The sequence below is a fragment of the Chenopodium quinoa genome, unplaced genomic scaffold, assembly GCF_001683475.1.
Source record: "Chenopodium quinoa cultivar QQ74 unplaced genomic scaffold, ASM168347v1, whole genome shotgun sequence".
Lineage (NCBI taxonomy): Eukaryota > Viridiplantae > Streptophyta > Magnoliopsida > Caryophyllales > Amaranthaceae > Chenopodium > Chenopodium quinoa.
In genome coordinates, this window is record NW_018743292.1 from 7,919,830 (window position 1) to 7,946,452 (window position 26,623).

General features: G+C 34.0%; 3 protein-coding genes across 3 annotated transcripts; all 3 read right to left on the minus strand.

Moving 5' to 3' along the window:
* Positions 1-1,877: 1,877 nt before the first annotated feature.
* Positions 1,878-14,139, minus strand: LOC110736814 (phospholipase D zeta 1-like). The gene is made up of 20 exons (XM_021917132.1): positions 13,307-14,139; positions 11,565-11,666; positions 11,243-11,358; positions 11,006-11,147; positions 10,185-10,349; positions 9,942-10,106; positions 8,755-8,994; positions 8,569-8,685; positions 7,532-7,671; positions 7,250-7,399; positions 6,940-7,096; positions 6,354-6,851; positions 5,329-5,439; positions 4,823-4,969; positions 4,543-4,740; positions 3,875-3,976; positions 3,048-3,179; positions 2,875-2,940; positions 2,571-2,632; positions 1,878-2,484 (listed from the first exon to the last, which is right to left on the minus strand). The coding sequence occupies exons 1-20, from the start codon at positions 13,553-13,555 to the stop codon at positions 2,235-2,237; spliced, it is 3,309 nt and encodes a 1,102-aa protein (XP_021772824.1). The 5' UTR covers positions 13,556-14,139; the 3' UTR covers positions 1,878-2,234.
* A 1,939-nt stretch (positions 14,140-16,078) lies between these two features.
* On the minus strand, positions 16,079-18,711 carry LOC110736815 (lipoprotein NlpI-like). Its single transcript, XM_021917133.1, has 8 exons — positions 18,283-18,711; positions 18,005-18,071; positions 17,868-17,907; positions 17,428-17,560; positions 17,220-17,291; positions 16,780-16,860; positions 16,517-16,578; positions 16,079-16,431 (listed from the first exon to the last, which is right to left on the minus strand). The coding sequence occupies exons 1-8, from the start codon at positions 18,556-18,558 to the stop codon at positions 16,353-16,355; spliced, it is 810 nt and encodes a 269-aa protein (XP_021772825.1). The 5' UTR covers positions 18,559-18,711; the 3' UTR covers positions 16,079-16,352.
* Positions 18,712-21,802: 3,091 nt separating this feature from the next.
* LOC110736816 (60S ribosomal protein L19-1-like) lies at positions 21,803-26,183 on the minus strand. The gene is made up of 5 exons (XM_021917134.1): positions 25,955-26,183; positions 23,589-23,711; positions 23,023-23,336; positions 22,292-22,347; positions 21,803-22,208 (listed from the first exon to the last, which is right to left on the minus strand). The coding sequence occupies exons 1-5, from the start codon at positions 26,064-26,066 to the stop codon at positions 22,184-22,186; spliced, it is 630 nt and encodes a 209-aa protein (XP_021772826.1). The 5' UTR covers positions 26,067-26,183; the 3' UTR covers positions 21,803-22,183.
* Positions 26,184-26,623: the final 440 nt, after the last annotated feature.

Below are 26,623 nucleotides of genomic sequence, written 5' to 3' on the forward strand. Positions count from 1 at the left end.
TATTATCGTATAATATAATGGTACTTAACCTCATGAGTCATAACCACACAAACTAAGTTCTTTTGAGTTTTGTTCATTCTTCAAATTATGAAGTGTTTGCTTTAAATGAGCTTCTTTTTTTTTTTTTTTTTTTCTTTTTTTTTTTGGTAAAATTATTGACATGTTTCTAGCTTAGTCTTCTAGATGGAAGGAAATAAGGCATTATTTCCATTCTTTTTTTCAAGAATTGTAGTTCAATTACCCTTTGACATATTTCGAGAGATTGAAATTTACAAAGAGGCCATTAACTCATTTGTTGCAAAGGGTAAAGGTGCTATTTGTTTGTTGGTTGACTTTGATGCTTACGTTAAACTTGTTGAAGTCGATGGATGAGAGGGATTAGATTAGCCGCCCTTTACATGCATGACACGCATAACTACACATATAAGCTATATAATGCTAAATTTGTCCCTCTAATGAAGAGATGTATTATATAACAAAAACATGAATAAATGAGCAAATATATCTTTCGGCATACCTAATTCTTAAGTTAATTGGAACATTGGATGCATCTAATCCATTTGTTTTTTGTTTTTCATGCTCGTCAACTTTCATTTACAAGCATATTCTCTCATTTTATCTACAACGACTTACCTTATGGATCTCACTCACCCTTTACACAGTAACTTTTAATAGAAAAAAGTTTAGAAAATTAGGAGTACAGGGAGTTTCTTATTTCTTAATACATCCCCACACATTCATTATTGATTCAATTAAGAAACATCAAATGTGAACAAGGAGTATATTACTTCTAAGTGACGTGACTAAATCATTAAAGATGTAACACAAATTGAGACATATGATCTCAACAACTAATTGAGATGACATAAAGTTGTCAATATTATTTACTTACCAAAGGAAAACAATTAATTGAGATGAGAATCTTATAGAGTATTACTTCATACCGTACTTTCGCAAGAAATTTCGATTTGTAGCATGGCTCACACGGCTGATAATAAATGATGATAATTGTGATTTGTGAGGGCAGAAAAATAACGTGTAAAAGAAAAAGTGAAATGTTGGTATTTGGTAGGTAGTACCGCCTTTTTAAGATTTTGGGTAAAAGTGGGCCTTTTGGACTGGCCCACATCACATGACATCCAACTTCCATGGATCCAATTGTCATTCTACTATTGTTCTGTAAAAGCCAGTGATATATTAATGCATTTGTGATTTTGACAGTTTTGTGGCCCATTCATTTCCCTCTTCAAAGTCCATTGCCATTGCCATTGCCATTACCACTCCAGTATTCCGTGAGAACAAAAATATGTCATTTTCAACTTTTTTGTTTTTTTAGGGAAGGTCCTTTTAGATTGAGGTAAAATCTAAGGTCCTTTTAGATTGAGGTAAAATCTAAGGTCCTTTGTTTTGTATGTACTGGTAGAGTCGTAGTTATGTACGCTTAGCTATTGAAGCTTGTATTTTTGTGTTTAATGTGTCTGAGTTGTTAGTAAATACTTTCTTCGTCTCATATTATTTGACTTTTTTTTTTACCCTATTTATTTGTATGACTAACAATTATATTTCTCTTACAGCATAATTAGATATAGGATATGGGTCGATTTTGTGTTATATGACATTTTATTAATATATTTCTCCTATTATTATGTGTTATGGGGACAATATTTATACCATAAAAACTAAAATGTCTTTCATAAACAAATCTCACATCTTTTGATTAAGGAAAAATTATGGAGTACTTGTATAGTTGTATGCATACAATAATTTAGATTTTTCACCAAAATCATTGAGAACCTGCGGAAGCTTTCCAGTTTCAGATTTCCGTTTGTAAATAATTGCTATCTCCTATGCATATACTGTATTTATAGTACATAAATAAGCCAAGTCAAGTGATTTCAAATTCACTATGTACATTATTATTATTGTCAAATTCATTAGACAAATTTCAAAATTTTCTGTACAATATTATTGTCAAGCTAGTAAAACAAAGAATCAATCATCATCTATGTTACATGAGATTTAAACTAGTATAGTTAAAAGTTTAAAATGCTTGAACAAGAGGGACCCTAAAAATTGAATCTTCTACGAGTTCTACCCAATACCCAAAGAATTTCCTACACAACCATAGTATAGTTTATCCGACTATCCACCCATCTTTCAAGTTTCTGCTAAACCCATATTCACAAGTCACAACTAAATGTTTTATGTATGCTTACCATGAAATGGAAAGCATGCTAGTGAAATACTTCAGGAGAAGTATAAAACTCTCCTTCGTGGAACATAGGTCTCAAATCTTCGTGCTTCATGAATTCCAAGGGAAAGCAAACAATGTTACCCTTGACCGATTTTAACATCTCTAGAGGGTCTGATGTCTTAAGCATCCCATCTTCATAAAACTTTACCACTTGAGGCGCTACACCAAAATCTATGGTTGTATAACCAATACTCTCTGTTAACTGCGACATTTCTTGTCTAAAAGCATTCCTGCACAAGAGGAAAATATAATGTGAACAACACAAAAGCAGCATTATGCTCAGCAAGTACAAGTTCAAGTTGAAGAACAAGCATACTTGGAGTGTATACGATCATTTGGTGTGCATCCAAAGACGACGTCATAAATCAAAGCATTTGCCTGGGAGAAAAAAAAAGAAAAAAAAGACAGACAAAACATATGATTAAAATGCATGCATGAGCGAAAAGACCAAGGCAACTGCAGACTACCGGAAAGGTGCAAGTTATCAAGTGGCATAAAACCTGATTACACCACTCTTTTTTTAAATAGTTTGTACAGATTTACTTCTTAGCTACAGTTCTATGCAATAGAAAAATAGAAGAATGCTGGACTCAATGATATATTAATATTGTTTCACAAACCTTGGCAGTTTCCATCCATAAATTTTTGTATGTTTTGTCAGCCACAGGATCTTTGATCTGATTCATCTGAACGAGTGAAATCGGATTATTAGAATTCCACCACCACTTTATAGTTGAATACAACACTGGATCAATGAACAATGGCTTAGGTAGCAAGGTGAAATAAATCTTACCTCTCCAGCAGAGAGTCCAAGATGCTCAGCCCATAGGGAAAGCCGGAGACTTGAGCTGAATTTTCCGGCCATCCAAGACTGTCCATTCATAGATGACTCTATAAACTCTTTATCTTCAATAACTACTCCAATCTATACACAGTTGATAAAGTTAGGTATTAATGTCTGATACCCATACTAAGCAAATTTGAACTGGACTAGGATCACAGCTGTTACACCTTGCCCTAGAAAAGAGGGAAAAAGAGCAACGAATTTTGAAAAATTATGAAAAGAAAGTCATGTAAGAGACAATATCCCCAATCATCAGTTATCACCTCAGTCAAGGTTCATGGGCAAGTGCTTTGATCAATAGGTGAATCTCAAAGCCCCGCTTCTTTGTCAGAACCAGTATTGAAATCCTCAGGCAAATTTCAATAACTCTTTCCTCTTATCATAAATTATAAACAATTGTGACACTTCAGGTTTTATAACTTATTCCTGTCAATTAACTACTACAAGCATGGAGTAGTTTTCTTTTCCCCCCTTTGGAAAACAACAGTGTCCTTTCTACTCTTGATTTTTTGACTATTAGGCGAGATCATGTCCCATCTTGTGTCCTATCTCCTCTTGATTTTTTGACGCACCATCAATTTATGAATATGTTATTGGTGCTTTAACAGATAAAAGTGGTGTAGCACAATAAGAGAATATAATAGGATGGAGCAAAGGATTTTTAGTAGTCACAGCCACATAGGCCAATATTCTCTAATACTCATGATTGTGTAGAAAAAACCACCTTGTTGACAGAGTAAGACATCTCCTATTTAAATAAAAAGCAGACAGAGTACCTCAGAATCTCTTGATCCAAGCAAGCTCCTGTCATTGATGTTGGATGACCCAACTAAAGCAATACGGTCATCAATTATCATCAGCTTGCTATGGACATATACCTGAAAAATCACACGATTGCAAGTTAGGAAAATTCAAAACAAGAAACAGTTCTCTTTAAATTATGCAGTAAAAAGCATAACCTGACAGCATATCTTGTTCATTTATGAAAATTTCTATTTTGAGATGGTTAACTTACTTTCTATTGCTCTATTTGGTTTGCTTATCAGAAATTACTCATTTCGTTGATGTAAACAAAGTCTTCCTCTCTAAGCCAAAATGTATCATACATAATGAAACAATGCAATAAATCTACTTATTTTCATTGTTGTCAGTGGTTCTTTCCTTCCCACAATGCACTAAAGCTGATTGGATGCAGTTTTAGATACAGAATAGGATTGATCATAGGTAGACACACAAATACTCCTAGTAGAATTTGTTGCAAATGGAATTCATCAAAACAAGTAACCATCCAAGGAAATTTGATTCCTGCAATGCTTTAAGGAGTGCAAATTGTGAGGAGGGAAATTGTTCCTAAGTTATAAGTATCGCAAGGGATAGTGTCACCTAATACCTAGACAAAGCAGTCAAACCCTTCAAAAGCCAGGACATGAAATAATAAAATTACCTGGCTGGTGACCAGAGGTCCACCTTCATAAAGCCTGCCATATGTTCTAAGGCCATAAAATGAAATGTAATCATCTGTCTTCGAACCAAGTTCAGCCTTAAGTTTATGGAATATTGAGTTTTCTCCTCTGCAAATGGTTCGATATTGCCAATGCATTAAGGCTCTCACAGTAGCTGCACCAGCATCATCCATACCACCCTATTTTTGACAAAAATCAAAGCCAAAGGTAAGAATGAGTCAGCACTTTTTAACCTTCCAGGATGAAATTTACAATTAATACCTGAAATCCCGGCAGCAGAGGTATGACTATAATAACTCTGAAGCATTTTTGTTGTTTTTGTGCTAGGAGTATACGCCTACATAAAGCCTCCATGACTCGATTCTGTATTATGTCATCTTCTTCAAGGCCTGATATGAAAAATTGATTCTGGAGCAGCAAAAATGAGGGAAACGAATAAGCAAGGGAGTCATATCTAGAGATATTAGACAGCATGCATAGCAATGTTAATATTTCACTACAATAAACTAGTGTTATATTTACAAAAAAGGTGCATTATAGAGCACGACATGCTAAAACAAATGCTGGAGAGAAGGGTATGGTAGTGCAGTTCATTTCATGAAAATGAGAGCATATCAAAGTTATTTGTATGAGAGCTGCTAGACATTCAAAATGTAATGCACTGTTACACCTAGAATCTGAAATAATAATCATCAATCTGTAGACCAGATAATAACTGATGAAGTCTTTGCTACGACAACCTCACTTCACTTGTTCAATGAGTTTACCTCAATATAAATATAGTGTTCTGCTTGCTCAATAAGGGAACAATAAGCTTTATGAATACTTTCTTCATCTTGGCTTGTTCCAGCTGACCAATGGCTAACACTTCTGATAATCTAGACATATTGAATGCAATGAGAAGGAGATCAGAGTTAAGTCAATTTAGTAAAAGCATTAAACTATTAAAAACTTCAACAAATAATGAGGGGAAAAAGCTCAAAGTGATTTGAAATCCCCAATGCCTAACAGAAGATGAATATGTCATTTTCAATCAATACTGCCGTGCTTTACATGTGATTATGGTTAATTAAAAGTTACCTTGAGCAAACTTCACCATAATGCCTAAATAGATAATTTTCATTCAAAAAGGTCCTAAAGCATACTTACAATGAGCCAAGATACATACAGCAGTGATATGGAAATTAAGTGAAAAGCTATATCTCTTCACAGGTGTTGAACCTTTTAGAAGTATCTAGCATGACTGCCCTAAAAAACGGAAAGATTATTAGTATTTTTTATTTTCCTATTACACATAAGAATGTACCCAATAAATCAAGTATTCATGTCAGATTGAGGTGTAGGATATGTATCAGACATGGGAACACCAAGTAACTAGAGAGCAAGAGAGCAAAAGCAAGAGGTTAGAGCCAAATAGAAGCTGGAGAGTGGAGATTAGGCTGAAAAGATAGGAAGCAGCCCCTGATATTTAATAAACATGTTTTGGATAGAAAGACAAGATTGTTTTGCAAGTTCTATTAGTGATTTCTCATCAATTCAAGGAACTACGAAATAATCATATGTGCTAGAATACGGACATGCAGTACTATTCTGATTAAGCAGCTTCTACTATATATGCTGTAACAGCAACCCCCTGAACATTGAAATATAGGTGGTTAGTATATTACTAAATGTTTTGACGTATTAGAAACTGCCAATTAGTTATCATTGATCTCACAGATCTCCACCAAAAACAAGCAATTTTCCTATAGAACAGCACCAGCTGCATCACAATATTTCAATCAGAAGATACCTGACAATGACATGAAGTACGGGGACCAATTTGGGAAGGTTTACTCGTGAAATCAACCTGTTTACCTCGCTCTTGTGCCTCCCACCACTCAATTGAATTCGGAGTAGAAGAGGACAGCATTTTATCAGACATGTTTTCAGGTTGAGCTTGATCGACTAACTCATCGAGTTGTGTATGTTGGGTTACAGATTCAACTTTAGCATCATGGAAAGATGAATTTCCATGTTCCTCGTTTGTCCAATCAAAGTTATTTTGAATATTTTGAACAGTATTATTACATCTTGATGCATCTACTGCTTCTGAATCTCGAGGCAGAAGCAGTGGGACATCCAGTTCTGGTGATTCTGGAGAAAAGAGATCCTGTCTATTTGTGTTTTCACTATGTCGCTCCTCATTCTTCGGGATGTTAATCTCTGTACTTCTTAAATAATGGGGAAGAACCATGTGATGACGAGGAATGAGCAGAGGTATTGTCCGTTGATATGGAGCTTTACTTTTCTGCCACGATGATAATCACGTCAGAACTCAGAAGTAAACTTTGGCTAATACATGCCAAAACAAAAACTGAAAGAATTATAAAATCTACCTTAGCATAGTTCCACCGCTGAACAAAGTGCCTAGCAACATCACGACAGGGTGGTCCCCAAAGAGCACAGTGAACATCATGCCATGGCATACGAGGATATTTTTGGCGATCCAATTCGTCTTTCATCATGTCTTCCCAAGAATTTGGTTCTGACTCTCTATAACAATAAATAATAAATATATAAATACGTATATAATATACAAACAAATTAAGGAATATAGTAGACTGAAAACTTGGTGTTGAAATAGAAGTAATTGGAAAGATTTATAATAGTTAAGATTTTCTAGAATATCAAAAACAGTATGGAAACCTGGGGTTGTAATAATCTTTTCCTGGATAAACTTGGGAAGGAAGATCACCCACTCTGTGACTAACTGTGTCATAACGTCCAAAGCACAAATCAAGGCCTCCAATAAAGCATATTTGGTTATCAACAACTACGATCTTTTCATGGTGTGACCTGACAAGAAGCAAGTTCTACAAAATTGACTTACAGCATGCATAAAATTGGAAAGACAATATTATCACAAAATTCCATTCAACAAATTTCTAACAAACTGTCTTACTAATAAGTATTTTTTTGGCTACACACCAGTAATATATTCCAGTTGCCAAATGGTCAGGATAGCGCAACACTCTCACATTGTCATGAATGTTGAGGAGTCTTCTTTTACTATAAAGACTGTTAATTTTTAAAGCTATAGAAACCTCCTTGTAAAGAAGTACATAAATCTGCACAGCAATGATAGTAGTCAAATAAACAATACAGAAACCACTAAAACTTTGTTAGTTCTTCATTCTTACGAATTCAAGAAGCAATATCAAGTTATCAACCCTGCACATCTGAGCACAACGGTGTCCTACTGTCCTCTCATATTATATAAGTGAACAAACTAAATGTGGAAATTTTTTAATTCATGAAAACTTGAAAGTGCAAGACCTGAAACTTGAAGATGTTGATGAGGATAATTGTCAGAAATAGAAATCAAGCTTAGTTAACACAGCAACGAAAAGCTTGAAAAGTATGGTGAGTCACTAGAAATTAGATTGACCTTACTTTATTGAAAATTTTGATCTCAAAACAGTTAAGACAAAACAAACAACCTGGCTTTATGAAATTGCAAAATTAGTTGGATAAAGTTGCTTTTTTCTACTAAAATAACCTCCACCCCTCCCTTTTAGCTCCAATTCAGAGTTTGATTCATGTGACATGAAGTACAAACTCCTCACTTATCTCATTATATGATTAATTCTGCTCAACTTGGTTCAAAGTTACAAACACAAAAGTTTACTTCCTTCGTCCCAGCCCGTGGTCAGTAACAAGTACCAACTTCCACTCCCCCCCCCCCCCTCCCATCAATTTCAATATATATTTCAGTGTATCACTTAAAAGGTTAGATGGTGCCTCGCAGAAGTACAAACCCCTCACTAGCTAAGCATATGCTTCTAACTTGGTTCAAATACAAAGGATTTTAAATGTTATTAAGATTCTTTTTAATGCTAGAATCTAAGAGACAGTCAATCTCTTTACTAGATAATGTACATGACAGAGGGTCAAATTCCACAGAGAAAGAAACCATCAACTATATTCATATAAGAGGAGGAAAAAACTATTAAATAAGTATGCACCTGAACTCCTTCCTTCGCCTTAGATTCAAGTAAGACATCTAACCGGGAGGACTCATGATTCCGATAAGGACGCCTCAGATATAGCTCTGGGCAGAGCCACCAACCAGTAATATATATCTGCAACAAAATTCCAGGCATTGGTTACAATAATTATATGCTAATGATCTTGCTGTTTTAGGAACCAACCTCTGCCTTAGCATTCTCAATGGCTGTAGCAATAGCATCAAATGCCGATTCCCCATCTATGAACCATTGAGCCTCGCTCCCATCGTCACTCTTCCTTTGGGGTGCAAAAGAGCCAAAACGATGAGGATGGCACCAACCCTCAGGTGGCCTTTGAACAGCATCATTAATTGCAGCTACCCAGTCTTTGACTTTGTTACTGCTGGAAGTTCTCAGCCTTACACTCCAGTTGCCACAGGAGATCTAGCAAGTTGCGACAATTCCAAAGAAAAATATCATAGAGTTCGCAAGGCTTAGAAGCACATAGATCCTAGACAACTAGAGTTTGCCTATACTAAAACATTTGACTAGTAAAAACCAAATAAATTAGTTAGAGGGTTTAGATATTTTGAAACTCTGATGCACATTTTGTATATATCAAATAGAACATATAACCAAACTTGGAGCTCCAACCATCAGCTTAAGCTTTTGGTTGAGTTGGTTCTTTGACACTATATGGTTTTTTGATAATATACATAATTCAATTAGTACTCCTTAACTTCCACAGTTCTTTTCTTATTGAACCTTTTAGGATCAAAGGTGGGAAACTTTGGCAAAAAATTATTAGAGGGGGAGGGGGGTTGCATTTGGAGGTTGTGGCTTGCAATTATCCTGATAGTCCCTGACAGATATTCTGAAATCACTAGACTAAACGGTCAAAGTTAATAACTTGAAAATTCAAATAAGAAAAACAAAGCAGAACAAGAGGACTAGAGGAGTATGAAACAGTGAGAAACCTAGTCGTCAGTCAGGTTACAGTTTACAAAAGTTTACATCTACTAGCTTAGGTAAACTCATAAATTTTCCAATTAGGAATACAATAAAAAAAAATATATTCATGCTGATCACGGATAAAATTTTACATGCTGATGGCAAGAAAAGCCTTTTAGACCACGGATATAATTTTACATGCTGCACAGCTTTTCTCAGCAGGTAATATTGTTTTCTCTCAGTTATTCATCCAATTGACACGTTTAATTTTGACTTGTATCAACTGTAGTGTAATCTTCAACCAAGACCACTCAACAACAAGCAATCACAGTGACAATATTACATCAAGATTTTGTCTTTGGGTGAACTGAATACATTTTAACAAGGATACAAGTTTAAATCCTTCAGTTATACAATAAGGTTCATGCTTAGAAACATACCTTAAACGAATAATGTAGAGGCTTGCGGCTTTTGATCTCATAAGCTAGATATACTTTTTCATTACATGAGGATGGTAATGAATCAAAAATAATTATGTCCAATAATTTCATATCAAGAGGATCTTCTAGAAAGGCTAAGAAGCCAGGTTTTAGCACAGCCCACACCTGCATAAAGGTATAATAGAGCTCAATTTGGCTGTAAATATAACATAGAAATTCACAGAAATATAAAACATGAAACACCTTTTGCCATCGGCAACAACCGAACAACTGACAAGGAAAACAGTGTCTAGTGACATTTTTCCGTGGCATTCTCACTAGATGATTCACTGACACATAATCCTCTTTCAACTTTGGGCCATATTCTTGTAGAAATGATAGTTTGGATACCTCCAAAAACTTACACACCTGTAATTCATGAACTCTAATGATAAGTGGACAGAGAGCAACACAGGGAGTACAAATTATACAGACTAATAAGATATCCTTGAGAATGAACAAATGATAAAAGCATATACAACTTGGGGGATGCACAATAGCACTTTATCTATACACTGCAGCAATATGGCAATACAAGTCATGTGTATCAGTGTATGGAATCTATGGACTCTATGAAGTAATTAGTTTTCTCTAACGAGATCCAATTTAGTGACCATGAAAATGCTTGTGTATTCAGGTCAACATAAGAAAGGTGAATCAAATGTATTATGCTCTAATTCAGAGACACAACACACATTATAATAAAATATTTCAAGACAAGAGCTAAAGTTTTTAGGAGTGAAGTTGAAGAACACCAATGTTTAAAAGGCAATAAAAGAAAATAGCTTATACTAGAAGCCTTGAAGGGGACACATGAAAAGAAAATGTTCCAAAGCATACATACTGTAATTTGTTGTTACTGGTTTTAAACATATAATCACACGTAAGGAAAGATTATTGACTCCAACTGTTAAGATATATGCCTCTAATGAAATATTTAAATAAGAATGGAAATGCTTAGATTTTAGGGGAGAAATGCTTTCTCATTCTCAGCTGTACAAAGTTGCAGTTAATACTCAACTCACCGGTCGAGAATTTACAATTTCCAAGTTGCCTAAAAAGTGATTGAAATATCCCTGCATTGCGACCTTTGCTTTTTCTGCAACGAACTCCTGCCTCCCAACAGATGGATTGATGATGGAAAAGGCAGCTCTAGAGGGAATGTTGCTGCATGAGAAACATTTTGAAATACAGGTTATAGAGTCCAAGAAATCCTCAAATCTGAAGCTTTATAGAAAAACAAGATACTAAGAGCCACTCACTGATAACGTGAACTACTATCCTGGTGAGCGCGAACTACATCATCATCAAAATCATCGTCATCATGCATCACTGCTGCATGATCTAATATTCCTAGATTATGAAGCCATTCTTTCACCTTTGCAAATTGCATACATTACAAAGATATCAGAGCTTCATAAAAGCATAAAGCACAGTCATTAATTTAATGGTTCCTAATCCTACAGGACTAATCATAGTAGAGCGCAATGACAACAGAATGACTAAGTAGGCACAAAATAAAGTTCATATTTTTTTTTACTTAAAGGTAAAAAACAAAATGATTAGAAGATATTGAAGACATACCTGCTCTTGCTTCTCATGAAATTCCTCAAAGATTGCTCGTTTCTTCAAAGAAATGTGCAAGGAGAGAACTTGCGTAGCTTTCTTTTGTAGCAGCCACCTGAACTGTTCAAACAAAAGTCTGATGAATTCTATGGTAAATTGGAACAAAGAAAGTGAAAATTGCACACTTTACTATAGAAGAATCTCTTCCACATAAATCAAATACATATTGATCAAAAACTTGCTCAGAATAATGAGCACAATTAGAGTTTCAGAAACTGTAAAATTGACCAGAACATATCATGGAAAAACACCATTGCACAAGAGAATCAGGATGCGACATGCATGACTTTTTTTTATCAATGCTTATAGCAAGAGCAGATGGACAAATAAACTTTTCTTGTATGCTTCGTCTTATACGGAGTCAGCTAAGTTTGTCCAATTCTGCAAGTGCACTTGAAGATTGGCCACCTCTAGAGTCCTAATTCTCCTTAACATCTGGCTGTTCCTGCCCAACACTGGAACTCTCTTCATTTCAACTCAAGTACATACATGAAATGAGATACTGAACACTCCATGCAAAATAATCACAAAAAATCCACATTTTACCTCACGTAAAAGTATGCATGTTGGAAATTCACACTCTAAAAGAGTACACTGCACAATACACTTCGCTTTAGACCTAGACATGCAAACTTTTCATAACATGGTCAAGTCTTGCACTTGGATACATACTCGCGTGTAACTAAAGCTAACATGGCTTCAAAAAGAAATCACAAGTCTATGTAGCATTCACATTCAAGAATGAAGAGAATCGTATCCTGATAAAGATACATGTCACAATGTCACATGCCCACAACCAATTCTTCTTATCACCGAAGACTTTAGTTTAAGGACTAATGACTGCACAAAGATAATGAATCTGGCAACATAATCTGGCATCATTATTTAATTTCAGTCGTGATCACAATAATCTATTTACATGCCTCTAATTCTTAGTTTGCCTGTAATACAATCAACAAGCGAGTAGAAAACTTCAAACAATCATACTCCGTAGTCATGTATTACTTACAACACTTTGACCATTTTTTTTTACTACTTATATTATATGATGAAAACAAAAGTTACTGCATTATGTAAGACATAGTTGGCTTTATCTTAATGTATATATTCAAAATTCTATATTACTTTTATATAATGTTATACTTTGTATTATATATGGAAACAAAAGTTAATAGGTAAGATATCGAATGGACCATTTGCAAACATCGTATGTAATTGATACTTAAAAAAATATTGATAGTCAAAATTATGTTTGCAATCGCTTCGAGTAGTATGAGACATAATCTACCAACTAAGCTTAATCTTAAATAATATAATAACCAAGACATCAAAAATCTACCTAATTAAGGAGCTTAAACTCACAATCTGGCAATCTGCTACTAATATTATAAGCAAAGCATCAATCTACCTGCTACTAGTACTACACAAGAATATTTAGTAGGTAATTAATTATTAGTATAAACTTCCAAGATACGACATTAAAATTAAACCTAAAAAACAGTGTTTTGCAAATTATTAGTATACAATAAATCAATAATCCACCATTTCACCAAATAAACAAAATGAAATACTACAATCACACAAAATTACAGAACTATAAACAATTATACAAAAAAAAATACAAAAATCAAATAATTCAACATCGTCAATTTTGCAATGACATTTTCTTACGAAAAAACTAGAGGAGAGAGAAAGTGAACCTGCTTGTACTGGACTTCAATGGTGTAAGTGTAAGAAAGAAGCAGAGAAGTAATATCACTAACATCAGGCCTTGATACAGACAATATCGTCGCCTTTGGAAGTTCCTCGAAAATCGGAGAATACATCGCCGCCGTAATATCAGAGCCTTGCCGTAACAAAGTTGTTTTCGCCGACGACGCCGGCTGCATTGGTGTGTAGTGCACCCGCTCACTGTCGCCGAGCAACTTCTCCGTTGCCGCCGACGACATATCTAATCAATGTAACAATCAAACAATCACTATAAATTATGAAGGATTTGAGAATTTAAATAATTTTGTAGTTTCACTTTTGTATAATATAATGTGGAGGAGAAATGAAATGGAGGGGAAGGAGAGGAGGATTTGTTGTGCGCCAAATTGCGGAGAAATAGACTTGTTTTTTTTAAGGTGGGTGTCGTTTGTTGCCACGTGTAATTTCGTGTGATTTTGTTTGGATTTTTGGGGTGGTATTTTGGAATATAGGAAAGAATTTTGGGATGATTTGTGTGGAATATTCCTTTTAAGACAACAAGTGGTTGTTAAACTTGTTATTATTTCGACTTTTTCTCATTCAATCTTAACCATTTTCGGTGTTTAGCCAAAGTGTTTTCTGTTGTTTCTTTTTTGGATTGATACAAATGCAAGATGAAGTTTTTGAATCCGGAAATGGAACAAATTTAGGGGTATTATAATAAGAATATAAAACTAATTTCGCTGATTAGTTTTTGTCATTTGCGTTAGTGTAATAATATTGTGTAATTCTTTTATATTTTATAAGTTTCGATGTACATTCTTGTTTTATACAAGTGTGATTGTGTGAGTATGTTGTCTTCAGTAGAAAAATAAAATTCAGAGATTTTGGTCTATTTTTAATCTAATTAGATCATTTCCTTAATTGAGTCCTGATCAATTTTATTATGATATAAGTCACTCACTTTGGATTTTATTAACAATTTATACTTAATTTTATATTAACTCCACAACACTACAACATAAATTATCTACCATCATTGCCACAAACATGATTTTCCTAATAAAGATACGCTAATTCCTCTAATATTATTTTTATTTCAACTTTCAAATTGGCCTCAAAGCCAGGATAATAATGTAAAGATACATTCTAGAAACTAAGATTAATAGTTTAAATTGGTTGTTTTTGGGGCTATAAGGGCTATAAGGGGCGAGCTAGAAAAAACCGCTCTAACAAATCAAAACCCTATATGAATCCGACCGATTTAACTTAAGGCAATAAGGCCTAATGTCTTATGAGCGTGTGGTGCCAATTTTGACAAATTTGTTTAGTTGTGTTACCTGTGTAGTAGTGATGTTGCCGCCTTGGTTGGCGGAGCATATAATGTAGGCATATACCAACCGTTCGGAACTTTGGGATCGCGTTGAAGAATATCCAAATATGTTATGCTTGATCAACCACGAATATGCTGATATGGCCTATGATTGATGTCCCACAATGTACTTATAATTCATTAATCAATAACAATATTATTGTTAGTGGCTCATCTTATTTAAAATTGGGGTATAAGGTATAACTCATTAGTTGTTTAGCTCATGTTGTAACTTTCGTCTATCATAAGTGATTTAGTGAAATAAGTCTACGATAAATTCCTAGATAAAAGTTTATCTTCATGATAACTCACTAATGTCGAGTTATTTATAAAAATGTCATGTTAATTTATTTACAATATTGGCTCAATCAGAATCATTAACTCTAGACGAAAAAAAGAGTAAAATATGTATATTGGAATTTGGTTATGGAGGATTGAGTTTTCACCAAACTCGTACTCCCCCGTACAAAATAAAGACCCCAATTTATCTTTTTATACTATTTCTATAACACGATTTTTATTAATATTAATGAGTTGTACATAAGAGAAAATATAATCATCTGAGTAAATGAGTAATTGTTGTAATCGTCTTAATATATAATTTCTGAATATCAATTTTTTTCATGCACGCTCAGTCAAACTGGACATTTATTTTGAAAAGAGGGAAGAAACAAACTCTTTACCTTTTTTCTTTAATAATTGTGCATATTGTACATAAAAATTTTGGATATGTCAGTGACTCTTCTATAAACATGGTACCTTTTTTTTTTTTTTTTTTTTTGGCCAATGCACAATTTTAACTATTTAACACTGTAAATTATAAAAAATGATTATTAATAAAATTTACATTGATACGATTCAAAAAAGATCCTACATGACTATATTTTATCGTAGCTATAAATCACAAAAGGTAGTCAAAGTATAGTTTATGGATAATACAAAAGTCAAAGTATGTCTCGAAAAAAAAAATTATTATCTTATTATTGGCAAAGTATGTTTTATATTTATATTATAGGTTCATTCTTTGATAAAAAAAGAAACACTGCTAAACGCTAGGTATACATTATTATGCTTTATGCATGATTTACAAGAGACAGATGAGTACAGACTGCAAGCGAATGAGGATTATAAAAACCAACTTCGAATAACAAATTAATTATCTTTGCGCTTGGGGCAATGACGCAGCTAGTGAGGTAATAACCGAGGCGCGTCAATTGCTGGTTGAAAACTATTTCCAAACCCCCTCTTCGGCCTGGGCTTGACCTTGGCCGTCGAGAATTTCTGGAAGGGCTCCCTCTTAGGAGGGTAAAGCCTTGCATTTTTAGTTTAAATTTTATTATCAAGTAACATCAAATTTATATAGATGTATCTTGTTGATGTTAATTAGCTTCTTTGTAATATAAAAGTAAAATTTTCAAGCTGATCTTTTGCTTATTTCAATAACAAAGAAGCCATACACATTATCTACATAAATGTCGTGACCAAACTGCTTCCATATATGTAATGCTGGGATTGCCAAAATTTTGGTAATTCATGACCAAAACTCCTTATATATTTAACAATTGCAAGTAAAAAATGTCTTGACTGCTATGCCAAGATCTCTTCATATACATTGTCTTTCATGTCGAAACCTGGATCTAAGATGGATGTGAACACAATGATCAGCTCTAGGCCAAATGTTGGTCTCAAGTTGAAGTTGGATTTAAGCTCCAGTTTCTACATATACAATGGACCTTGGCTAAAGAAGCCATGTAATCGTCAGACCTGAAATGAAGATTTTAGTAATAAATTTAGATGAATATAACGAAAGCAGTCTGTAAATTTGTAGGTATGGGTTGCGGTGATAGACCTTTGTGCATAAGGGGATTGGCAAGAAGCAACTATATATTTCTTAGCTGCGTCTTCTTCACCCTGCACAATCAGAAACCCAGTTGAGGCTGTCATGGACTAATGGGTACAAGCATCCTAATTAATCACACTTAAATTATCAATTATGCATTGAAAACATGAAATTTTCACATTGTGTTTTTCAGAAGCTGGTAGAATCTAGTCCGTAATAATCATATAATCTAAAAAAATAGTACTCTGTATGAGAATAAAGGGATTCAATACCAGTGCTTCATGATAGAGGCCAGCATACAGAGATGCATAAAAATATTCTCCATCTCGACTGTTTGAGAATGTATCAACCAGCTACGAAGAAAGAAATCATAGATTATAAATCAGATCTCTGATTAATACAGAAGAAACAGATCTCTGATTAATATTTAACTTTAAATAACCATAGAAGCATTTAACACAAGCGCAATTTGTGAAATGCAAAGAGTAACAGTTTCTTTCTTGTTTCATGTAATGCGGAAGAGCATTTTGTCCCACTCCCACATACAAGAATTCTTAGCAAGCCATACTGCAATGTTTATAAACCAGTTAGCAGGAAGAAATTACAAAAACAGCCACTTTATTCAAGTTTTGACAGTTGGTTATCAGTCAAGTTAATCTTATCGGAAAACAAAAAGATAGAAAAACTGAATAAAGTATATTGTAACTAGTACCTTCTGAGGATCACCACCATCTTTGAACATGTCGTAGACTTGGCGCATCACCGGTCTTGGATCTCTACCAACCTGAGAAAATGGTTGATCTCAGTCATCGTTAATCAGAAACAGAAAACAGAACTAGTGGTAATCAGTAACATCAGTGTTCATAGACATTTAAGCATTCAATTGCAAGCATTCAGTGCTGAAGTTTTAACAAACTAACCTCAAGATATCGTTTCCTAGCTTCATCAACCCCATAAAGTCGAGCTTCACAAAGGAAGCACCAAATTGACTCCTCTGTATCATTTGGGTTCTGAGCTACATCCAACCTGAATTGCTCCGCACCTTCTTCAAATCTATCAAAAGCATTTATTTTCTGTCAAAATTACTCCAATAAAAAGACATAAACATGTACTTTTTCAAATACCAAATGTTCCAAGTTGCCACATTTTGTCTCTTCAAGTTAAGTGTTCGTAAGAGGATAGCATCAACTATCTGGTGTTACCGATATACTTCGTATATATGCTCTACAACTGCAAAGCTTATGGCTAACAGACATTGTTCATCATTATTTTACTATCATATACTCATGCAGTAATTAGTTAATTACATTAGAAGCATTATTTTCCAGGGCAAATAAGGATTTATGTAAGCAGATAATACCTGTCTAGATAGTATAGAGACAATCCTCTTTGCCAAAGATCTAAAACAGACCCACATCGACAAAATAATTAGTGAACATTTAATTTATAGCTTGTTGCAAATTCAACGTTTTTCTTCCCTTAAATTTACAAACATACATGCCTTTTGACGAGGATCAAGCTCAATTGCTCTATCAAACTCCACAACAGACCCCATTACATCACCCTTCATAAATTTAGAAATATAAAAATAAATTAAGATGAATAATTCGGAGTACTAAAAGAAAAATATAACATGAAAATCAACGAACTAAATCAACCGCGTCATAAAAATTATCTTTCTCCAATGCGGGACACTTTGGCTTTGACGGAGAGATTATTCCTTTTTTTCCAATGCGGGACAACTTTGCTCGCGTAAAAAAAAAAGAATGAATTACCTGTCTAAACAGCTGCATACCGCGGCGAATGGCAAGAGCAGCTTCGCGGGGATTATTGTTGGCGCCTCCAGTCAGAGCATCCCAAATGCCTGAAACTGAAGGAAGAAATGTCCTCCTTGTGAGAGAGATTGAGGAGAGAGAAAGTTGTGAGTAATTAGTGGGTGGTTTGGAAGTAAGTGTGATTGGAAATGGTAATTGCTGAAGGTTGGATGATGTTTTGGGGGAGAAGATTGAAATGGTTTTGATTGTGGGATTGAAAGTGATATTTATGCTCATTTTATTTGAATTTGTGCAATATTTGAAGGTTGTTGTTGTTGTTGAGTTCTTTGAAGGCAGAGGAAGAGAGAAGAGAAATGGGGTTGGAAGAAAGATAAGGCGCGTAAGGCTAAGCTGTAACTACAATACCTAACTTTGGGCTGTTACTCAATTGCTCATCTTTCAATCCAAGCCCATATATGCCGAGTTTATTTAAAGAATGAGGTTGTGATTCAATTACTTTGGTGTCTATCTATTACATATAATACTAAAAGCGAAACTAAGAATGACACTTGGCGACGTATTATTAAAAAATTTCTCTTTAAAATTACTTTCTTACAAAAAAAAAAAGTTTTTGTTACATAAAAAGAATATTTGTATCTAATTTATGTCTTTCATTTTATATAAAATATTAAATTTCCTATTACAACAATTTAATTAAACTTCTTACAAAATCAAATTCCCTAGTATAACAATTTATTTATTTATTATTTTATTTTTTATAATTATTTAATACTTTTTTCATACTTTTTGGTTAATCAATTAATTATACTATATACTTTCTCTTATAAAATTTATTTTCACTATAATTATTTAACAACCGTACATTGCACAGAATTAACCTAATTATTCTATTATAAGAAAACAGATTAAGTATTAATTTTGCATTTAAAGATATTGATAAGCTATTTTCAATCCTAACAACAAATGTTGATCATTATACAGATTGAAAATTAGGAGTCTAAATGCTGCCTTGTCTTAATAGCCAACAATTAGGATTATATATTTACTAATTTTATGCCCGGGCGATGCTCGGATTGTTGATAAAATTTTAGAATAAAATCTTTTGGTTTAAATGTTAAATACAATCATATATTCCCTTTAATAATGCAGAATATTTAGACATACGATATCATATCGCTAATTTATATAATAGTGCATTTTTTGTAGTTTTGTTTGTGATTAGCTATTTATGTTATTATTTTTATTGAACTTAACGTATTTTTACTGAACTAAAAGTATTTTACCAAACTAAAATTATTTTTTCTGATTAAATCTTATTTTTACTTATTTTTTATTTTTTAAAATAAATAAATTAAAATATATTATAAATGGATTATTTTAAAGAACTTTTTAAAACGAATTTTATGATAGAAATAAAACACCAAATTATATGATATTAATAAAAACTTATGATTAATTTTGTAAATATGAAATGTTAGAAGTATATCGATAATAAAATTCTATACAACATTTTTATCTTAAAATATCTATTGAAAATTCGCTTACTTAGCATCATATGTGTCACAATAATGCCTATTTATCGTTTACGTGACTCAACATTTAGCGAAAAACTTGAATGTCAAGTGTCGCTGCCTTGTGGCCTAACTGCGAGATCTGACTTTATTTATTAGTGATATGATATGATATGATACTCCGTATATTTATGTTACGTATTATAATAATATCTTATTATCACATACCACATAATAACTCACAAACATACACAAAAATTTTACAACCGAATATGAAGAATACTTGATTCAAAATCTTTGATGGTAAATCAATGGTAGACTAAAAAAATTAATGATACATGGCCATATTTATAATTATAATTACGTGGTTATTTGTATAGGAGTAAAATTCTATTGTTAATTGGATGCTCATATTAATTATAATATGTGGTGTGTCACTATAACTAAAATTCTATTGTCAATAAAAAGATAATTTTTTTTCAAAAGAATTATAAATTATATTATGTATGCTTTTTTATCCTAAACAAATTTATCCAATCTAATCTAACGTGGCATCTAATCTAATCACAAGAATACCTATTTGTTGTCTACGTGGCTCGATACTTAGCAAAAAACTGAAATGCCAAGGACTGGCTTTATTTATTAGTGATATGATATGATATATTTATTAGTATAAAATTTCAAACGTTGCGATTAAAAATACTACTTCCGTTAACATCTACTTGCAACTTTTACTATTTTTGGTTACTTCCTATTAGTTGCAACCTTTGTAAGTTAAAATGTCAATGTTACCCTTACTTAAAAAATTAAACATTCACTTAGAAAATTAGTTAAATCACATTAGAATTCTAATATGATTCCACTAATTTAACAACTCCCACCAAAAATTAAATCATTCCCCCACCTACCAAATTAAATGCCTTTGATTAAATCAACAATTCATCAGATCTAATGAATTGAAACCCTAGTTCTTGAAGTTTCTTCATCTTCCTCATCTGGGTATTTCTCTCTCCTCTCTTCCTCCTTGAACAATTGATCTTGGCTCATTCTCTCTCCTCTTGAATAGATCTTGCCTCCTTCTTTCTCCTCTCTTCCTCGAATGGATCTATCTCCACTACATGAAGCCCTATTTGCGACTGACGATGAAATTGAGCAGGGCTTCATTGTTGCTCTCGTCGAAGTTTTTGAAGAACGGGGTTCCTGGCCTAATTTGTTCTTTATGTCGGGCAAAGGTGGCGAAATTTTCAGCCAACGAACCTTTGCTGCGATTGGTAAAGTACTCAATCTATTGAAGATGAGGAAGCCGCTTAGAAATTAAGTGCGGTTGCCTCGAATGTTGGGGAAGGGGAGGTGAAATCCGAACTTATTAAGGTTGCCGGAATGTCTAGCTCGAGTTGTTCTTCACAACAAACTCACTATTTTTTCTGAGAACAATGCTAGTTCAAGTTCGGATGGTTCAAAAGGACTCGGATCTATTTCTGAGATGGGTGCATAATCTGGGTTGGGTCATGCTAAAAAACCCAAATCACAGTCCCTTACTAGACCCAGACCTCCACTCCCTCCTTTTTTAGGATTAAGCTAGTCCCCACACTTTCTCTATCCACATTATCACATGCATAATCTTTTACTAAACACATTTTGGAAATTTTGCCTTGGGATGCGTATTCACCCCCAAAGTTGCAAGTAAATATTAGCAGAGGTAGTAACAATTATGTGTAACCTTTACATAACCAAAAGCCACAACCCACAATGCAATGTTTTCGAGTAATTTTAGTTAATGCGGAACTGAATGATTCACCGTTCCCTCACTTGTATAAATTAATTACTCCAATACACAACCAAATGGTTTAATTGCCCGAATTCTTTCATCGCTCATTAACAAGTAGGACTTTTATAAATTACAAACATGCGTATCACACAAATCAGTTATAAATGTCTAGGCATTTTAACACTCAATGGCATGAAAAATGCAACTCTTCTGCCACAGAAAACAATATACTATCAGCATGTAAGAACACCAACCGTCATCTAGCCTGACCAGACAACAAAACCACAAATCTTATCTAGGTCAAGCTGGTCAATTGGTGATTTCCCAGCACAGCTAGAAAAAGAAACACCAATAGATTTCATGTCACCGACACTCACATAGCTCATTGCACATTACAAAAATTCCAATTGATTACCAAATTTACCAAAACTGTGCAGTAGTTCGTGTCTTTGGCAACTACATCAACCGTCGCAAACATAATTGTTTGTCTTGCAATGAATAAAATGAAAAAAAAAACGGAAAACTTTCTTCAGAGGCCAAAATTTGTGATCCAAGTTAATCAAGTCTTTTCACAATTGCTCCAATGAAAACAGAATTTTAAGACCTACTCGATATCACTGCTTCACTTCTTGGATTTTTTAATTGGCCTGTGATCATTTGCAAAACATCAATAATTGACATAAATTTAAAAATTCAAAGGCTAAATCATAGATACAAGGGCAAAACATACTCTGCTGGCTTTGGAGCAGCTGCTGGTGTTGGTGCTGGAGCTTTCTCTACAGGCCCCTGTATAACACATCAAATATAAATTTCAAAAGATGAAACAGCGGAGTAAGAGATTACAACGAATGATATAATATAATTCATGTCAGTGCATTATATAAAGTACAACCATGCTGAGGTGCAAGGTGATGAGGATGACCACCAGCTAGAACAAGGCGAAAATACCGTGATGACCCAAGGGAATAGATTCTGAGATGGGCTGTATACACATATAGTACTATGCACTTTTCCTAATTGCACGTTTAACCTAAGTTGACGAACCCCACCCCAACTAACTCTGTCTATCTAATGCTTCCCACAAGTCCACAACTTGTTTAACTACCATATCCCATCATGGCATTTATTTACCTCCACGTTTTCTGAAATTCAGAAGCTAATCCTAACATAGATCAAAATGCTATATATGCAAGTTACATGATTTAAAGCATCTTGATTATTACAGTCACCACAAGTTATAATCCCAGAATTTTTCCCAATGATAATCCCATGGTCATAAGACTCATAATATCCCCTCAAAAATGATTACATTAAGCAACCCATATCATACAAGGGAACATTTTCATGCTCTCCCCACCTCACTAAATTAAATAAGCTAACAACTTACATAGACTAAAACAATAGAAAGGGTAATCACATTAAGTCAGGGGAATCAAGTTAGTTTCATGTCAAAGGACTCACCAACGCAAGACGTTCATCCCTCCTTGCAATCTTTCTCTCCCTGCTAGCCTTGTTCTTTGCACGCCTAGCCTCAAACTGATCAGAGAGATTCTTTTCTCTTGCCTTTTCAGCCTTTGACTTGTGGATGTTCTCCATCAGAACACGTTTGTTTTTAAAGACATTACCCTTGACCTTCATGTACATGTCGTGATACATGTGCTTGTCAATTTTCTTGGACTCCCTGTATTTGCGGAGCAGACGCCTTAGTACACGCATTCTCCTCATCCAGAGAATTTTTGTAGGCAACCTTGCCTCCCTGGTACCTTTACGTTTACCTGGGATCATTTAACAAGAATAGCATAACTATCAAAGAAGACCTCTTAATAATAACCAAGGTAAAGCATTTTACAGAAATGCTTTGCAGCTGTAGACAGCAAGAAAACTACTGTGCAAAATATACATATATATATATTTTTTTTTTGGGTGAAGACTGCAAAATATTAATATATAGAACTAATCAGATGGAGCACATATATAAGAATCAACATGGTAGTCATGTAGTTGACAACTACTGTATCAACACATACCATAGCCAGAGTGACGCCCTTTTCTCTTTGCTACTAGCATTCGGCGAGCACGGGAACGGGAATGGATGTTTGATGGCTTTTTGATGATAAATCCATCTTTGATTAGCTTTCTTATGTTTTGTCCTGAAATGAATCAGCTTTAAGTCAAACACACCTTAAGTAGGCAACACACCACATAATAAAAATTATCCTTCACAGCAAGAAAACAACCCACCCCCTGTTAAGATTATGCTTGTAAGGAGTCACATATTACAGGTTACATCAATATAAGTTTACCAATATCTGGACAGATCAACATATAAAACTAACAAATATCACGTAATTACAACAGGTTATATACGTAAATGGTTTTTGCATTATGATTTCCAATCCAACCTACAACAATGACCTAATATTTATGTAAAAGATGTATATAAGCAATAGCATGTTCACTAGTGAAAATGTCATCCAGTTACATTGGAGCGCATGTCCATTGACCAAAGAGATGGCTCAAGCAGAAAGGTTAAATTTATTTACGCACTAAAACATCTCAGAAACCATAATTTCAAAAGAAATCCAAGAATAACTAAGTGCGAGAAGATAATAGATCAATATTTTTAAAGACATGCCTATAATCAATACTTCAAAAATAACTAAAATAACTTAAACTGATGATTACATATAAAAAGATAAATACACCCCAATGCTCAAAAGAGTAGATGGCTCCACCAGACAGAATTACATCCCAATATCCATTTATTTTCATAATGGCTATAATCACTAGTTCTATAAAGACCCTCCAGTGAATACAAAAGCAGTGACCAATAATAGCAATGAAGGAAGAAACTGGCAAGCAAAGACGATATTCCTGATGCTCACTATCTAAAATGTCATCCATTTACATTGGAGCACATGTCCATTGCCCAAAGAGATGGCTCAAGCAGAAAGGATAGATTTTTATACGCACTAAAACATCTCAGAATCATAGTTAGGATTCCAAGAATAACTAAGTGCGGAGAAAATGACAGCATACTTTTTCCCAAACAAAATAACCAATGATACAAGTGCAGTACATACAATATAACATAACATCACATCACAAAGAACTAAACTTTCATGAGAACAAGGGTAGTTAAAGACAGATAGCATAGTAGCAAATTCGAAGAATGGACAGCAGACTTTTGTAGAAGAATAAGGCAGTAACTAACAATAAAAGTGAACGCAGAATCAGAAGGCAAGCAAGTAAAAACTATTTTACTGACATTCACTAGCACTTATCATCCAATATCATTGGAGAACATGTCCATTGCCAAAAAGAGATGGCTCAAGCAGAAAGGATATTTTCTTATACGCACTATTAACACCACAGAAATCACATTTTTAAACAATTTCAAGTATAGTCAAGTGCGAAGAACATAATAGCATCCAGTTTAAAGAGCTAACTAAAGAAAGGCTACATTTATCACATTAAAGTACATAATGTATAGCATACACAACTAGGATCAAGTAAATCATGATGGAACTCATACACAACATCATAAACACAAATATACAATAATTTAATCATAAACAGCAATGCACATAGTAATTGAAGTGTTAAACTGCAGTTTTTAATGCATTGTGCTAGCCAAGATAAAACTCTTTTACATTAATGTCTAAGGGTTTTAAAAAAATAACAGGCAAAAATGCAATTTATGGTCCTTGATAGCTCTATTAACTTGAGAACCAAACTAATAAGTTAAAATTCATATGAAATAACTAACTTTCCTCGCCAAATGCAATGATCAAAGACCTCACCGATCTCAATACGTGTAAGTCCACACAAAATGTCTTATCTCTCGGAAACAAGAGCAAACCTTCATCCCAATAATAAAACAAGAAGGAGAATACTCATTAAAGTAACGACAGATAAATTTCATTTACGCACAGATAAAATCCTCAAAATCATCAATAATGATTCCAGGAAGAACTACGTGCGATACCTAAACCCTAATTCTCCTCCAAATGAATAACCTAACCAAACCCTAAAAACTGACATTGCACCCAATTAAAAACAACTCTTTCCTCACTAATTTCAACCTAATTATTCAAATGTATCCACTCAAAATTCTCAATCAACATCATTTCACCGTAAAAATGAAAATTCTTCGCTTTAAACAGTAAGTGCAAAACCCAGTAATTACAAGTACAAATCGCATTTCAGTCTGTAGAATCGAGGTACATTAAAAAACAAACCCTTTAACACGAAAACCCCAGAAAAACAATAAAAATAGCCAATTAATCCATCACTTCAAAACCAACAAATTATCATCACAAATTACAAACTAAAAACACAGAAAATGAAACAAAATAACAATGACAATCAAAGAGAAGGGTAAGAAAGTTACGAGAGTTAGCCATGGAGATCTCATTGGTCTCATTGGGGTCAAGCCAAGTCTTCTTCTTCCCGCATTTGAGTACGCTAGCAGAGAGCCGCTTCTGCAGCTTGAGTGACACCATTTCTGCAACTTCAGTCTTTTTTTTGTGAGGAAGATGAAAGCGGCGAAGATTGAAGGAGTTATAGAGTGGTGGTTTACAAGTTTTAACCCAAATTGCAGTGAAACCCTAATTGTGGATACAGATTCAATTAATGGGCCCTTTTTATGGTATTTTATAATCTGGGCTTTGGTTTTTTTTTTTTTTTTTAATGAAAGGGTTTTTAAGTTTGTTAATCGCAACGAAATTGTTATCCTAGAAATAGGTGTACCAGGCCCAAATAACGGCCCAAGCGGAGCAAAATCCACGCCCAATTAATAATTCCCTCCTGTTTTGTTTTACAACTAATCATCTTTTGATATCATTAGTCGATTTTCTGTTCCTCTCGATTCAATCTCATTAGTCGAATTTTCTGTTATAACGAAAGTAATTCCGGGGGAATTCCAGACAAAAAATGGATTGAAGCCAAGAAGCGTCGCAATCGGCAGCATAACGATAGTAAGTTTTGGTTGATGATGGTCCTTCACTCCTTTAAGGTCTGAGTACGATTGTCAATTGAGATCGGGGAGTAGAAAACTTAA